The sequence below is a fragment of the Phalacrocorax aristotelis genome, unplaced genomic scaffold, assembly GCF_949628215.1.
Source record: "Phalacrocorax aristotelis unplaced genomic scaffold, bGulAri2.1 scaffold_85, whole genome shotgun sequence".
NCBI lineage: Eukaryota > Metazoa > Chordata > Aves > Suliformes > Phalacrocoracidae > Phalacrocorax > Phalacrocorax aristotelis.
This window is the reverse complement of record NW_027441196.1, coordinates 298,697-315,285: the sequence shown is the minus strand read 5'-3', so window position 1 is coordinate 315,285 and position 16,589 is coordinate 298,697. Positions and strand designations below refer to the sequence as shown.

The 16,589-nt window shown below is 48.7% G+C and overlaps 1 protein-coding gene and 1 long non-coding RNA gene across 2 annotated transcripts; both read right to left on the bottom strand.

Annotated features, from left to right (window-relative positions):
* Positions 1–3,926: 3,926 nt before the first annotated feature.
* Positions 3,927–5,372, bottom strand: LOC142051045 (uncharacterized). Its single transcript, XR_012658265.1, has 4 exons — positions 5,077–5,372; positions 4,724–4,846; positions 4,348–4,450; positions 3,927–3,980 (listed from the first exon to the last, which is right to left on the bottom strand). It is a non-coding gene; the product is annotated as an uncharacterized LOC142051045 (long non-coding RNA).
* A 6,250-nt stretch (positions 5,373–11,622) lies between these two features.
* Positions 11,623–16,371, bottom strand: LOC142051040 (maestro heat-like repeat-containing protein family member 2B). The gene is made up of 5 exons (XM_075080253.1): positions 16,208–16,371; positions 15,899–16,010; positions 15,544–15,690; positions 14,603–14,785; positions 11,623–11,742 (listed from the first exon to the last, which is right to left on the bottom strand). The coding sequence occupies exons 1-5, from the start codon at positions 16,369–16,371 to the stop codon at positions 11,623–11,625; spliced, it is 726 nt and encodes a 241-aa protein (XP_074936354.1).
* Positions 16,372–16,589: the final 218 nt, after the last annotated feature.

Below are 16,589 nucleotides of genomic sequence, written 5' to 3'. Positions count from 1 at the left end.
ATGGCACTACAGCTCCCAGCATGGCCTGGGGCCCCACACACACCCACAGCCGCTGGGGTGGTGCCCTGGCCTGCTGTGGGGCATGGCACTACAGCTCCCAGCATGGCCTGGGGCCCCACACACACCCACAGCCACTAGAAGTGGTGCCCTGGCCTGCTGTGGGGCATGGCACTACAGCTCCCAGCATGGCCTGGGGCCCCACACACACCCACAGCTGCTGGGGTGGTGCCCTGGCCTGCTGTGGGGCATGGCACTACAGCTCCCAGCATGCCGTGTGGTGCCGCACAAGCGCGCTGCCTTCGTCCGCCGCCATTTTCTCCCTTGTCGGAGCAGACCCCCAGAGGGGTGGTAGTGGCCTCCCCAGAGAACATTGTTAGTGCTTATGTTGTCCCTACATCAGGGTTCTTCCCTGGTGTGCAAAATCCAATCAACACACTGAGTCGAGAGATATTTGTCTCTCTCCCCAGTCTGCAGAGTGGGGTGCCGAGCATTTACCATCAGCCAGCAGACCGTTTAGAAACACGGGGGGGGTCTTTTATACAAAACAATAACAAGAGATGTTCCATTAAAATATCTGCTTGGTTACTTGTACAATAGTTCATCCGCACACATCTTCCTTTTAGCTGGGCTCATTATGTTAAGGTGGGCTCACATTTCCATCTCAGGTCTCCTCCTAGGGGTGTGCTTTTTAGCAGCATAATTGCCTAAGGTAACCGGAGGTCATCCCTTCATCCTGCCAGTTATCACTGAGTTAGGGTGTTACTTCACCTCCTGCCATGGCTTCTGCCTGAGCAATGGTGAGCCCCAGGGCAGCTATTCCCATCTCTCTGCTTTAGGGGCTTTCTGTTCTCTCTAGGCAAGGTTTCAAGGCTGACCATCCTGGTTCTTTCAACCCTTCGATCTCACTTATGATTTTTCGGTGTCTTATTTCCTGAGGTTTGGGGTCTTTGTCTCTCTCTAGACCTCGGAGTGTCGTAGGGTGCAGCCGGGTGTCCGTCACGTCCCTGGCTTCCCTAGGAGAGACGCTTGCAAGTGAGGGTATGGGCAGAGTGATGAGCTGCTACTGCTTCATTAACAGTAAGGCGATGAAAAGGGAAACCGCGGGCCTGCTGCCGAATCGAGCAGATGAAATAGGAAGAGGAGGTGCAGGTAGGTCAGAGCTGCATCCTCAGAAATCTTCCTTTCCTCAGTCTCCACGAGAAGGGTCTCCCAGGCCTGTGTGCATCAAGGCAGGGTGTGAGGAGAAGAAGCAGAAGCAGCAGTGGGCAAGGAGCAATTCAGGGGTGGTTTATTTAACGGAAGCTCTTAGAGTCTGGGGGACTAGAGGGGCTGCAGCCAAAGGGGCTAAGAGAGCAGGCCAAAGTCATAGTGGGGCTGCTCGGTATCATCTCTGAAAGGTCATGGAGAGGAAGTGAAAAGGCATCTTTGACTTTGACTTCAGCAAGCCTTTCAATAGCATCCCCAACAATAGCCGTGCATCCAGGTGAGCAAGTTCTGGTCACCATGCCTGGGTAACCAGTTGGGTCAAATGCCGGAGGGGCGGTTGGGCTCAGAGGCTTGTGACTAAGTGGTTCATACTCTAACTAGAAAGCAGTACCGACAGGAGCATTTCATGCGTCCATCTGGAGACCTGTCCTGTATAACTTCTTTATCAGTGACCTTGAAGAGGTGATGGAAGGCACGCTCGTCAGGTTTGCAGATGATGGCCTTCTGGGGGAAAGCGGCCAGCCCCGGGGAGCTCAACCGGCGAGAGGCACGGGCTGGCATGAACCTTAGGAATTTCAGCAGGGAGAAAAGCAAAGCCCTGCCCCTGCAGCAGCCTAACAAATCACAGCCACAGAGGCTGGGCACTGCCTGGCTCTGGAGCTGCTCTGTGGAAGCAGCCCTGGGGACCTGGTGGACGGTGAATGGCACATGGGCCACCAGCACGCCCTGGAGTCAAAGGTGGCCAAGGCCATCCTGGGCTGTGTGAACGGAAGCAGAGCCAGGAGACCGAGGGAAAGGCTTAGCCCCTTTGAGGCAATCCTTGCTAGTGCAGTTCTAGAAGACTGCCTCCAGGCTGGGTTTGTAAAGCGTGGGTATTGCACCGCCTAGAGGGACCCCACGGCAGCCTACCCGTTCCTATGGGGGGTTCTTTAGACGATGGTCCCAGGCTCTTTGCTGTTGTGCGTCACACGAGGATGGGAGACAAGAAGGAGAATTTGATACAAAAGAGGCTCAGGTGGGAGATCCAAAGAAACTTTGCCCCTAATTTTGGTGTAGGTAAATGACTCGCTCCCTCTGTATGCAGAACTGTTTGTATTTGATTCGAACAGTGTAAAACCTTTTCTTCTAAAGAGGCAATTACTTTGCCAGAACAAGTCGTTCACGGCCAGGGCTTCCCCAGCTCTGTTACGCCTGGCTGTTGTGGTGGCTGCTCCTTCGGCTCCTATGTGACTGACCAAAACAAACCCCACACTGGAGAAGCTAGGCAAGGATGATGGGCTCACGCAGCTCAGAAAATAATGTTAGGAGGTGACTATGGCTGTTGTAAAGCAAGCAGAACTTGCCTCAACACCAAGGGGACTGGATGGCGCCTTTTGTTGTCGATTCATGGACGTATCAATTGAGTGGGTAAAGTAGTTACGTAATGGTCTTGCCTAAAATAATCATTAGAAAGTATTATTGCCCTGAGCCAGCTAGACCAGCATGGGAGAAGCGTATATGTGGTGGTAGGTGGCCCAAGCCAGCATAGAGTGTAAAAGTCAAAAAGCCGGCAAAATATACTTGGAAGAGAGAAATGGGCTTCAGCTGCCTTAAACCCATGTACTCCTTCCTGGCGACTGGGGACACCCAGCATCCTGACAGTGAGCATATGGAGATAGGTAATGGGAATCCTATTTGCCATCTGATTCCGCTGTAGAGTGCAATTGCTCTCTTCTGCTTCTGTTGGGATTTCACTATCATGTGATTTCGGTATATTCAGTAGAGAGCGCTTCTCTTAGTAAAAATCCCCTACAACATCAAATATCCTCAAATAAGTAAACTTGATATTAAAACCTTAAACCCTCCTCATGTGGAGTCTCCCAACGACCCTAGTCGGGGGTTTAGCACTGTGGCACCCTGTCACCTGCCAACTAGCTGAGAGCGTGCTCTGCCACGGTGTCTTCATCACTTGTGAGGAGTGGACGTTGCATCAGCACCGCTGCCCAAACTTGGCACACCGCTAGTGAGCGATCCTCTCACGGGGTTTTGTGCCACAAATTGCAGCCCTCTGGGCATCCACGGGAACGTTTTCAGTCTCCCTCCACAGCCTCTTATCGGACTCGACCTTTGCCACCTCCTCAGTGAGGGTGTTATGGGAGATGGTGTCACAACACTACCTAAACCCAAAGTGAACAAACCCCTGTGGTCCCCCATGTCCCAAAGGACTGAAGTGAGGCCAACCAGCTTGTGCCACCCTGGATCTTCTTTCTGGCCCTTCCTGAAGACAGGAGCCACATTTGCTTTCTCCCAGTCCTCAGGAACCTTCCCCCGTTGCTGCAACATTTCAAGGGTCACTGAGAGCAGCCTTGTGGTCACATCAGCCAGCTCCCTCAGCACCTGTGGGTGCATCCCCTCAGGCCTTGGCACAGCCCTGGCACGGCCCCCCTGCCTCTAGGAAAGAAAGATCACTCTCCATCGGCGTGGCGGTCAAAGGAGGTTTATTGCCATAAGTACCCCCGGCTCGCAGTGGTCACTGTCACAGTCGCAGAAGATCTTGTCTGCCTCTGGCCGCGGGCAATAGGAAGCTGCAGTGACACGGGAGGGGCGATGAGGAGCTGCCCTTGCTGGGTGCTCCTCTCCTGCTCCGAGCCAGGCCTTTTGCTGCCAGGCCTCCAAGCTCCTCCCTGACCAGCAGAGCCAGAGCTCGGCTCTGCTCAAACCTACCTGAGAATAGGAGCCTCACTCCTGCTGCTGGCAAGAGCCGCTAAGGCCTCTTGCTTTTTCCAGGATGTCTCCTAAGGCATGGGACAAAGAGGTGAGTGTCAAGGCACTGCCCCACAGCCCTGGCTTGTGGCCCTCCCCTACACCTGGGACGTGCTTGGGGAGCTGGAGGGGAAGGCTAGAAAGATCAGAACTTTACAGTCGCGACATAGCAGCCGCCAGAGCTGAGCGTCGCCTCGTGCGGGGTCCAGCCTCCCCACCGGCACCCGCTCTGCAGCCCTTCTCCTACGCTCGCACTGAGCCCTCGGCAAACCCCTCTGTGGCAGCCCTCCTAAGGCCGGCCCCAGCCCTGGCCTCCCTGGGCAGATGGGGAAAGCGCAGGCCACCGTGGCCATCTTGGCAGGGAGGAGCACAGCATCGGGCCCCAGCCCTGACTCTCACCTAGGACTGCAATGGTGGCAGAGTGCAGCGCCTGCCCGTTCTCGAGGTGGCGGCTCCTGGCGATGCTGCGGAGCCTCTCCAGCACAGCAGGGGCATCTCTGACCTAGGGGCAAGCAGAGAGGCACAATTTCTTCTCTGGCCAAAAAGACCCCTCTGCTGACCCACGGCCGGTTGGCTGGGTGGGCCACAAGGGGAAAGGGAGAGAAAAGAGGGAGCGAGAGAGAGAGCGCAGGTGTCCAGAAGGGGTGGCCGTGCCTCTGCACCAGCTACCCGGCTCGCACCCTGCCCACCCGTGGCATGTCACCTCATGCTCCCCTCTCGGTTCTGGGGAAGGGCCCTGCGGCCGCAACCTCTCCCCAGGGCACAGCTCACTCACCAGGCAATGGCAAACCTCGTACTGCAGCTCGGCTGCGCTCAGACCGATGGAGGTGATGATGGTCTCCTGCACCCGCTCTGGCCCCAAAAACGGAGCGCAGAGATAGAGAGCGGTCCTGCACACCTGAAAAAGAGAGTCGAGCCACGTCGTTCCTCCCCTGTGGGAGCGGGTGGGGTCCTTGCCAGGAAGCTCGTCCAGCTGAGCTCTGCTCAGCTCACCCCCCCAGCAGAGGGGGCTGCCCCAGACGCAGTCTCCGGGCAGGGAGGGCACTGGCTGCAGCAGTTCGCCAGGCAGCTTTCTATGCCTTTCTAAGGCTTGCTACGGCTTTGCAAATGAGATGTGGGGGCTCTTACATTGGAGACTTCAGGGTCAGGATCCCGGAGGTGCAAGAGAAGGCTGACCCAGGTTTCCGCCACTTCCCTGGCGAAGAATGATCTCTTCCCTGAGGCGGAGGAGGCCAGGGCGGCGTAGAGGCTGAAGGCCGAGGAGCGAAGGACCTCTGGCTCCTGCAACTCACAGACCCCATCTGTCAGCTGGGTAATGAGGGCACCTCCTACCAACGCCACTTCAACAATCGCGCGCTGCCCGTGGAGAAGAGCAGCCCAAGAAACAGCTCTCGTCCACTCATTTCCACCCTCAAGAAACCAGTACGTAAACAACCAGAACAAGAATCAGGGATCGGTAAATCAGTGTGCTTGAATACAGTGCTTTGGAAAACAATGGTTTGGAAGGAAGGTCACCTCATCCAGATTCCTTCCCTGCCACCTAGGTCGTGAGTCCCGGAGTGACTCCCAATACACAGGGAGCCTCCGGGCACCTAAGCAGCCTTTCTGGCAGGTGAAAGAACTAAACCCCTGACAGTCCTTGACTTAGTCCTTATTGTAAGCATCCTTGTTCTCTTGTGGTTTCCTCCCTTGCAAAGATAGTTTCAGGGTTTTGAAGAATGCAACTTGGTGCCAGACAGGATTAAAAAGATAGTGAATAAGCTCGTAAATTCATTGATAACAGAGACTCAGGACACCAGTGCCGAGATAAGCACTCGAGGAACTAGTTTAAATCAACCCCTTGTGACAGTCCAAGGCTAAAGGACCGAAGAGCTCATTCAATGACTATATATGGGCAAAGGAAACCCAAAGTTCAGCCAGCGGACAGGTGAGGAAGACCATCAGAGACCACTGGAGGACTCCCAAAGACCACTAAAAGGACAACTATGCATGCAGCTTGAGCTTTTACATATGTTAATGAATCCTCCTGAATCTCATTAATATGTATGACTTTATAGTATATAATCTTTAGAAGTTTACTGAATCACTGGAGCACTCATGGTGGATCAATCCCCAGTGCTGCCCAGCGCTGTAATAAAGGATGCCTGCTTAATAGTGACTTTGTTGCTATCGAGTTTTATTTCGGGAACTTTCTGGATACTCCGCTTCCTCTTACGGGGAGGTTCGGACTTTGAAAGATAGTATCCGCGAATTTTTGTATCAGTTTGGCGACCCAGATGGGACCATCTCTGTCCGGCTGCAGGACCCCCTGAGTCGGAGACTCCCTTGGCCGGCCCCGGAGAATTCTCTGGAGGGACTCCCCGATTCGGCGGATCCGTGCGGGGGCAGACAAGGACCTCTGGTAAGAATAAGGCATTCTTTTTGGTTTTGGGGACCGGTCATTTGAAGCTACCCGTCAGTCGCAGTTCGTGAGAACCCCGCAGGGTAGCATACAATTGCATGTACGATTTGTATTAATCACTTGGTTACTACGTTGCATGGTTGTATTGATCAACTGATTGGTATGGTCGTTTGTTTGTGCATTTGTATTTGATTTTGGTTTACATATGCGTATGTGATATACGCTATATGTTTGGTATACGCGTATTTGCAAGTTTCTGACCAGCTTATGCTGGCATTTGTTATCAGTGGGAGGTAGTAGTGGTTATTGTGTCTGTGCTGTAATTGTTAATTGTGTGTGGTGTTTATACCCTAGACTTTGTCTTTGTCTTTGGGTAGTATAAGTTTAAGAATGGGGAACCAACAGGGTGGAGTTCTGAAAAAGAGCCCTTTGGGCTGCATTTTGGCCCACTGGAAAGATATCGGGGAACACCTGGAGGTAGTGTGGATCGTAAAACCTTGATAAAATATTGTAATCAGTGGTGGCCTTTATATAAGCTAGATGAAGGAGAAAAATGGCCTTTTAATGGAACTTTAAAGTATAATACTTTGTTACAACTCATTTTATTTCTACGCCGTGAAGGAAAATGGGATGAAGTGGGTTATGCCGATATGTTTTTCACCCTGCGAAATCACCCTGAATGGCAGAAAGAATGTGGAATCAATCTAACACCCCAGGACCCTATGGTTCTGGCGATAGAAAAAGAGAAAAATAAGCAAAAGACAAAATTAAAGAGGTGTTGTTCGGCGTGTAGCATTGGACAGAGATGTTTAAAAGTTGGCTCACAGAATGAAAGGCTGGAGGATTATTTGCCTCCGCCAGAGAAAGAAGGTGATAGGGAAGGAGATGCTGGTGCAGTCGGGGTTAAAGAATCGGAGGCAGGAGTCAGGGAAGAAACTGATATCGGATTCTCTCCCATCACTGCCAGAACTCGGAGTAAAATGGGACCTATTATATAGGCCCCTCTAAGGCAGGCGGTGGGAGTGGGAGGACCTGTTAGAATCAAAGTGCCTTTTACTTTAGCAGACTTGGACGGCTGGCGAATTACTGCAGGGAATTATCGGGACGATCCTGAAAAGGTTGCTAAAGGATTTGAATTGATTGTGAAAACTCAGGACCCTGATTGGGAGGATGTGGATGCAATGTTGGATGTGGTGTTTAGTGAGTCGGAGAAGCAGATGGTTGTGAGAGCAGCCAGAGCCCAGGTACAGGCTCTGGTTTTGGCTGGAACCCTGCCAGGAACGGTGGATAATCATGTTCCAGTTACCAATCCTGGCTGGGACCCCAACCAAACAGGAGCCAGGGAATTATTAGTGAGGTACAGGGAATGGATTGCTTATGGAATAAGAGATGCTGTCCCAAAACCAGTAAATTGGTCTAAATTGTACGAAATAAAACAAGATAAAAAGGAATCTCCTACTGATTTTTTGAATCGGTTAAAAGAAGGAATGCAGAAATATACTCCTTTAGACCCTACCTCCCAGGAGGGAAAGGGTCAGTTGATATTCCTGTTTTTGGGACAGTCGGCGGATGATATCAGGAGAAAGTTACAGAAAGTGCAAGGAACAGATGCAAGAGATTTAGAAAAATTGCTGGAGACTGCTTGGCAAGTGTATCGGAACAGAGACAGTCAGAAGGAGAGAATGATGGGCAGAACAATTGCTAATGCTACAGTGGCTGCCTTGCGCACCACAGGGGGTCAGATAAACAACACTAATGAGGGGAGAGGAGTTGTAAGAAGTGGTGTAAGTGCCCCACCCAGAAGAAATCAACCCCTCTTGAGAGATCAATGCTCTTATTGTAAGCAAATGGGGCATTGGAAGAAGGATTGCCCAAGATTGAGCAAACCGGTGACAGTTGCCAGCACGGAAGAAAGTTGATGGAGACCAGGGGAATCTTCCCTAGCAGAACCCTTGGTAAAAATACAGCTAGGGAAAGAAGAAAAACCTGTAGAATTTCTAGTAGATACAGGTGCCACATTTTCAGTATTAAATCAGGAGTTACTGCCCATAAGTAAACAAAATGTTAATATTGTGGGAGCAACCGGACAGGTCGAGAAAGCTTTCTTTTTGAAACCCTTGAAATTCAAAATTGGGAAAAGTGTAGGGATTCACAAATTTCTCTACCTGCCTGAAGCTCCTAGACCACTTTTGGGAAGAGACTTATTAGAACAATTGAATGCTGAAATAAAATTTAATGAAGGGGAAATGGAATTTAAATTACCAGAAGAAAACCTCATTGAAATTTTAAGTTTGACCCTCACTGAACCACAGGTTAGGGGACAGGAAATTATACAGGAAATAAAAGACCAGGTATATCCAGGAGTATGGGCATCAGGAATCCCTGGAAAGGCCAAAAATGCAGAATTGGTTGTTGTTAAACTCAAAGTGGGGGCACAGCCTGCCAAAGTAAGGCAATATCCCCTGAAATTAGAGGACAGGCGAGGAGTGAAAAGTATTACAGAGGAATTCATAAGATTTGGATTATTGATTGAATGCTCTTCAGAGTATAACACTCCTATTTTGCCTATCAAAAAGCCTGATGGCAAAACATATCGATTGGTACAAGACCTGCGGGCAATAAATAAGATAGTTGAAGATCTATATCTGGTAGTGGCAAACCCATACACCTTACTAACTAATTTAAAAGAAACTTATGAATGGTTCACAGTATTAGATCTGAAAGATGCATTCTTTTGCCTCACCTTGGCCCCTGAAAGCCGCAATTTATTTGCCTTTGAATGGGAAAACCCTGACTCGGGACGAAAAACCCAACTAACCTGGACAGTGTTACCTCAAGGATTTAAAAACAGCCCCACGATCTTTGGAAATCAATTAGCTAAAGAATTAGAGGCCTGGGAAAGTCCTCCAGGAAATGGTACTCTTTTACAGTATGTAGATGATATTTTGATAGCCACAGAAAAGGATGAAGAATGTAAAGAATGGACTGTGAGTTTGCTAAACTTTCTTGGACTAAGTGGTTACCGAGTCTCATTACAGAAAGCCCAGATCTTGAAGAAAGAAGTAATATACTTGGGATTCGTGATTTCTAAGAGACAGAGACAGCTCGGGAATGACCGGAAAGAAGCCATTTGCAGGACTCCAGAACCAACCACGGTAAAAGAACTTCGAACCTTTCTGGGAATGACAGGTTGGTGCCGATTATGGATCTATAATTATGGACTTCTGGTTAAACCTTTGTATGAACTGTTGAAAAATAGCTTGACACAATTAATATGGACAGGTGAAGCCAGGCGGGCATTCAAAGAACTGAAATTGGAACTAATGAGGGCTCCAGCTTTGGGCCTGCCCGATGTAACTAAGCCCTTTTGGCTGTTCTCGTATGAAAGACAAGGAGTAGCTTTGGGAATTTTGGCCCAGAAATTGGGTCCTTATAAACGAGCTGTTGCATACTTCTCCAAACAATTGGATGAAGTAAGCAAAGGATGGCCAGGATGCCTTCGGGCAGTAGCTGCCGTGGTCTTGATTATCCAAGAAGCCCGAAAATTCACATTGGGACGGAAGATGATTGTGCACACTTCCCACACTGTAACCTCCGTTTTAGAACAAAAAGGGGGACACTGGCTCTCGCCATCAAGATTCTTGAAATATCAATCAGTTTTGATGGAACAGGATGATATAGAAATTGTCACATCCACTATTATCAATCCTGCTTCCTTTTTAACTGATAAACAGGAAATGGAGACTGTCGTGCATGACTGCATAGAAACCATTGAGACTGTGTATGCGAGTAGGCCCGACTTGAAGGAGGAGCCGCTGGAGGAGGCTGACCACACTTGGTATATTGATGGGAGCAGTTTTGTAAGGAATGGAGTTCGAATGGCAGGATATGCGGTGACCACCACAGACCAAGTAGTGGAAGCAAAGTCACTCCCTAAGGGCACATCTGCACAACGGGCCGAAATAATCGCTTTAGTAAGAGCATTAGAGCTTGCTGAAGGTTTGCGAGTAAATATCTGGACAGACTCAAAATATGCCTTTGGTGTAGTTCATGCCCATGGGGCAATTTGGAAAGAGCGAGGACTTTTAACCGCTCAAGGGAAAGACATAAAACATGCCGATATAATTTTGCGACTTCTAGATGCTGTACAACTTCCGTCGGCAGTAGCAATTATGCACTGCAAAGGACATCAGAAAGGTAACACTGACAGGGAAGTGGGAAATAAATTAGCTGATCATGAGGCAAGGCAAGCTGCGGAACAAGGTGAGGTATTAGGCATAATTCCTGAAAAATCTTTGCCACTACCTGAGATAGTTGAATATGATAAAAAGGATCAGAAGTTAATTACTGATTTAAAGGCTGAAATTGGCCCGACAGGATGGGCAATGTTAAAAGATAACAAAATAGTAGTTCCCTTCAGAATATTATGGAAATTAATAAAAACAGAACATGATAAAACTCATTGGGGAACTGAAGCTTTGTACAATTCCCTCACCAAGCAGATGATAGCTAGAAATTTGTTTCAAACTATAAAAACTATAGTTGATAGATGCGAAATATGCTTAAAGAATAACCCGAAGGTAGAGAATCGGGTGAAATTTGGAAGTATTGGTAAAGGGAATGTTCCAGGCCAGAACTGGCAGATAGACTTCACGGAACTCCCTAGAAAAGGGGGGTACAGATATCTATTAGTATTAACTGATACCTTTTCCGGATGGCCTGAAGCTTTCCCCTGCAGAACAAATAAAGCCCGAGAAGTAACAAAAGTCTTATTGAGAGAAATTATTCCCAGATTTGGCGTGCCAGAAGTGATCTCCTCTGATAGGGGACCACACTTTGTGGCACAAGTAGTTCAACAAGTTAGTAAATTTTTAGAAATTAATTGGAAATTACACACAACTTATCGCCCGCAAGCAAGTGGGCAAGTAGAAAAGATGAATCATTTAATAAAGACACAATTGAGCAAAATCTGCCAGGAGACGAATTTAAGGTGGGATCAAGCCCTCCCTATTGCGTTACTAAGGCTCCGAGTCAAGCCAAGAACTAAGGAAAAACTGAGTCCTTTTAAAATTCTATATGGGAGACCCTTTCAGACTAGATATCAAGGACAAGATCCCACCCAGGTAGGAGAGATTAATCTACAACAATATCTGATTGCATTGGGAAAACAATTACAAGAAGTAAATGGATTAGTGATGTCTACTAGAGCATGGGGGTTAGATTCCCCAGTGCATTTGTTCAAACCTGGAGATTGGGTTTATGTTAAAAATATTTCAGGTGATCCTCTCAAAGAGAAGTGGAGCGGCCCTTTTCAAGTTCTGCTTACGACTTACACTGCGGTCAAGCTTGAGAAGCACGCTGCTTGGATCCACTATTCCAGGATTAAAAGGCACCTGAAGGACCATGGAAGTCCCAACCCGTAGGACCCACGTCTATAAGGCTGACCCAAAACTAGCATTAATATTGCTATGTTGTTGTCTTGAATTAATAAGTACATTTACTCCCAGTTGGCCCCTGAAGAAAAGAAGCGAATCTGTTGATAGTCTCTGGTGGATTTAGGGAAATAACACCAATACGTTAGTTCAGTTTGCTGAAAACTGCTCTTTGTGGGAACCCTATACTAGGAGTGATAAATTGACGGGATGGCATGGAATGACCTTTGTATTATGTTCAAATTTGACAAATGTCACTGTGATAACGAATGTTGCCTTAAAATGTTGTGCAATCAAAGGGATAGGGCCTCCACTGCAGATGAAGAAGTGCTTTCTTCAAAATAACACCCCCATAAAGGAGACACATACTTGGAAAACTGGTAACTGGGATACACTAATGTGTGCAAATGGAAGCATTAATAGAACTGCTGGGGTGGCAGTCTCCTTAACATTGTTGAATCCACGACCTGCAGTGAATCAGGACCAATTAATTAGATTACCATCCACTTGTAAGAATGAGGCAAAGATAAGGCAAAAACATATGTTGTTCTTTAACATATCTTTTCCAGCCACCCCTCCCTGCAAAGTAAAACGAGCTTGGTATGATACTTTACTCGGAGGTGCAGGAACTGGGTTAGGACTACTAAATTCAGTAGATTTGGAAACTTTAAGGAGTAAAGTTGGAACCGCAGGATTCGATGTAGCTCAAGCAATCAAGATTTAGGCTGAATGGATGCCAACCACCTTTAATCCTCAGATACAGAATTTAGAATATGATAAAGAGTCCTTATATCTCTTTAATAAGAGTATAATTACCCAGATACAATCACTTAAAAATTTGACAAAATTTGTGGACTGGACTGTCTGTACTCTACAAGTCATGTGGCAATTAGAACAAAAGAATAAGGTGCAGTCCTACTTGATGAGTAATAATGAGTTTATGTGGAGAAAATTATTTGGACAATGGGTTTTACCTAGACACTGGATAAAAGCCTATTCACAATTTGTGCAGTGTTATGATAGATGGTGTGCAGGAAATTAGTATACTATAATATAACTGACCCCGAAGTAATGTGTAAATATTTAATTCTGCCAACCCTCTTTTTGAGTCAAGGGAACCCAGAATATTGGTTACCAGAATTCCAAGGGAAGTATATTGGGAACAATAACAAAACATACGATTTAGATCTTTGTGAAACCACCTCTGATGGAATCTTGTGTGGACAACAATCTCGCGTATATGAACCCTGCTTATTAGAACACTCTGTTAACAATTGTAAATGGACGATCTTGTCTCCTAATGTGTTCGAAATGTTTGTAGAAGTTAATGCCAGATATGTGTGTTTAGTAACTAACAATCGATCAGTAGTTGAACAATACAATGTAACTACCCCATTCATAGGATGTCTCAAGAACATAACCCATTTAACTTGGCATGGACAAACCTATTCATTTTTTTGCATATACAGAAGAACAAGTAGCAATGTTTTGGCATTATGAGAGCTTAAATTTAAGTCATGCAAGTTTATCTCTGAAGAAATTAAATGAAATCTTGAATCAATCACAGAAACTTCAAGAACATTTAGGAAAACGAAACAAAACATTAGCTGAATCTATTATTAAAACAATAATAACTGGAGACAAGCTTGTCGGACTGTCGAGTCAAATTGAATCTGATACTGCCCATCATTGGTGGGATATCTTTTCAGGGTACTCACCCTCTGCAGAGAAAACTTTGAATATTTTAGTTCACCCGCTTTTGATATTGTTAGCATTTGTTATTATACTAAGTGTCGTCAATTACCGTTTCTGGTATAAGCTAAAGAAATTGGCAATAAGAGTTTGGGCTTTACCTAAGATAATGAAATATGAAAATTTAGAACCTTTGTAAAGGAATTTACAAAGCTTAAAGAAAAGGGGGGAATGAAAGAACTAAACCCCTGACAGTCCTTGACTTAGTCCTTATTGTAAGCATCCTTGTTCTCTTGTGGTTTCCTCCCTTGCAAAGATAGTTTCAGGGTTTTGATGAATGCAACTTGGTGCCAGACAGGATTAAAAAGATAGTGAATAAGCTCGTAAATTCATTGATAACAGAGACTCAGGACACCAGTGCCGAGATAAGCACTCGAGGAACTAGTTTAAATCAACCCCTTGTGACAGTCCAAGGCTAAAGGACCGAAGAGCTCATTCAATGACTATATATGGGCAAAGGAAACCCAAAGTTCAGCCAGCGGACAGGTGAGGAAGACCATCAGAGACCACTGGAGGACTCCCAAAGACCACTAAAAGGACAACTATGCATGCAGCTTGAGCTTTTACATATGTTAATGAATCCTCCTGAATCTCATTAATATGTATGACTTTATAGTATATAATCTTTAGAAGTTTACTGAATCACTGGAGCGCTCATGGTGGATCAATCCCCAGTGCTGCCCAGCGCTGTAATAAAGGATGCCTGCTTAATAGTGACTTTGTTGCTATTGAGTTTTATTTCGGGAACTTTCTGGATACTCCGCTTCCTCTTACGGGGAGGTTCGGACTTTGAAAGATAGTATCCGCGAATTTTTGTATCACAGGGGAGCCATGTAATGCCTGGGAAACCACAGGAGCGCACGAGAAACCCTGCCGTCCTGGGGCAGACACAGGCACTTGACAGCACAGCCCACCCTACCCGCAGAAGAGTGGGGGGAAAGGGTCCAAGCAGATGTTCAGCCAGCAGAGAGCCTCCACGCAGCACGGGGAGGCCCTGGGCACACACCGTCCCGCCTCCCTCCCCGCCCCCACCTCTCAGACAAGCAGAAGAAAGAGTTGGTTCACTCACAGCCTCAAAGAACATCTTGGTGGACCTGGCGACGTCTTTGAAGGCAGACCCCAAGCCCTCTGCCTTCAGCTTCCTCACCACCTCAGCCAGCACCAGCATGCTCTCAGCAGCCACCTCGGGACAGGTGGTGTCCCTCAGGCCCCTCTGCAGCGCCTCCAGAATGGCCTCCTTGTGCCTTCGCACCTGCAAAGCCAAAGACCCCACAAGCTTCTCACGAGTCCTGGCCCAAACAGCGCCTCTTTACCATTGCTTATGTTTTGCACCAGGAGGCGCTGGCCTGTTCTGATCCCCTCAGGAAAGGGGCTCGAGACTCTCTAAGATCTCTTCTGACATGCTCTTTGTCAGAGCCAGCACTTCAGAGAAAGAGAGGCTAATAAAGGCAGTCCCTTCAGGTGCTGGGAGCCCTGACTCGTGCAGCCCTGCCTGCGCCTCTGATCCCCACGCAGGGTGCTGTGCAGACCCCACCCGTGGGAAGGGTTAGGCCGGTTTGGCCATTTGAGCTCTTACGGGATTGTCCTACAAGGCCTCAAGTCCTGGTACATGGGGGAGCTACCTGCAGGCTCCTTGGTCGCAGTGAGCCGGCCAAGCTCCTCCTGAGGCCAAGGGAGATGCACAGGGCAGCACAGGCTTGGGCCCCCTCGGGGGAACTGTTAGGGGGCTCTAACTCCTTGACGGGCAAGAGTGTTTGGTCAGGAACCCTTCATCTGCCAGGGGCTGAAGTTGCTAGAAACCGGCTCAGAGGGGATCTCAGCCCAGGAAGCCTTGTTTGGCGCCAGGTCCCCCTTTGCCACCCTGCTGACATCAGAGAAAGGAGCGTGGCCTTAGGAAAGAGCCCCGTTTGCCTTTGCTAGCCTGGCCAAGCTCTCAAAGCCCCGTGCAGCTCTCCACCAGGTTCCTGCCAGTGAGTGGCTGCAGTCAGAGAAGGGAAAAGCTGGTCTCACCTCCTCGGGTGCTCTCCTGACTGCATTGCCCAGGCCTCTCGCTGCCATCTGCCGCACAGCGCTGATTCCGTGCTGTGATCTCTCCACCAAGACGCCTAGGACACTCTCCAGGAACTTCTTCTCCATCATCGGGGGGTCCTTCATCAGCTACAATAAAGCAACATGCCCGTGAGTGCCAGGGTGCCAGCCAAGCCCAGGCACAGCACGCGAATGGGCTTCAAAGAAATGAGGATCCATTGGATCCACTGGACGGTGACTCTCTCCTGGCACCTTCTTCCCTCAGAAAGAGACATCCCAAGCAGCACTTTCCTAAGAGAAGCCCTCTGAAGCCTTCCTCCCTGCCCTGTTGCCTCACCTCAGCAAAGAAAGCCGTTGCCGTGAGCTGCAGGTTTCCCGAGCGGGAGTTCAGCCACTGGGAAAGGGCCCATATCACTCCCCTTGAGACGAGCTGGTTGCGAAGCAGGACGCTGCACATAGAGCACAAGAAGGCGACACACAGTCATGCGGCAAGGGCACAGGCCACGACTCAAAACTTCCCCTGCTCCGACGCGGGCGCTGTTCAGCCCTGCAAGGCAGCTCCCTGGGCACACGGGAATGGTCCTGGCAGCCATTTCCCTGGGCACAGCCACCCACAGGACGGTGAGGCGCAGCCCCGGGGTCTCACCTCGTCAGGAGGCACACACCATCGGCATGAGCCCGCGGGTTTTCGAGAAATGCCCACGCTCCCTGCCTCCGTAGCAGCAGCAGCCACCTCTTCTCCATGCATCTGCTCAGCACCAGCTCTAGAGCCTCACGGTAAGGGCTGGCAAAAAGAAAGCCCAAAGACATCGCAAATCACAGCACTTCTGGGGAAGATTTGCTGTGGTGGAGCTAAAAAGCTCTGCCGCTGTGGGAGGTGTTGCTCCGGAGGCTCATCCCACACGGCCCCGTGCTGGAGGCCAGGTACCCCTGAAATGACGCTTGGTAGCATTCAAGTCCATAAAGCTCTCAGAAAATGGACATTTTCATCCTTTGCCATGCCTCAAGCCACTGGCAGCGCAGGGTCC

What these genes read in the sequence shown, in the direction of transcription:
- LOC142051040 (XM_075080253.1), bottom strand. Translation starts at nt 16,371, where the DNA reads ATGTCTTTGGGCTTTCTTTTTGCCAGCCCTTACCGTGAGGCTCTAGAG. An exon ending in CAACGGCTTTCTTTGCTGAG is followed by an intron (nt 15,691 to 15,898) that starts GTGAGGCAACAG and finishes GCTTTATTGTAG; the next exon opens with CTGATGAAGGACCCCCCGAT. An exon ending in CCAAGATGTTCTTTGAGGCT is followed by an intron (nt 11,743 to 14,602) that starts GTGAGTGAACCA and finishes ATGGTCCTTCAG; the next exon opens with GTGCCTTTTAATCCTGGAAT.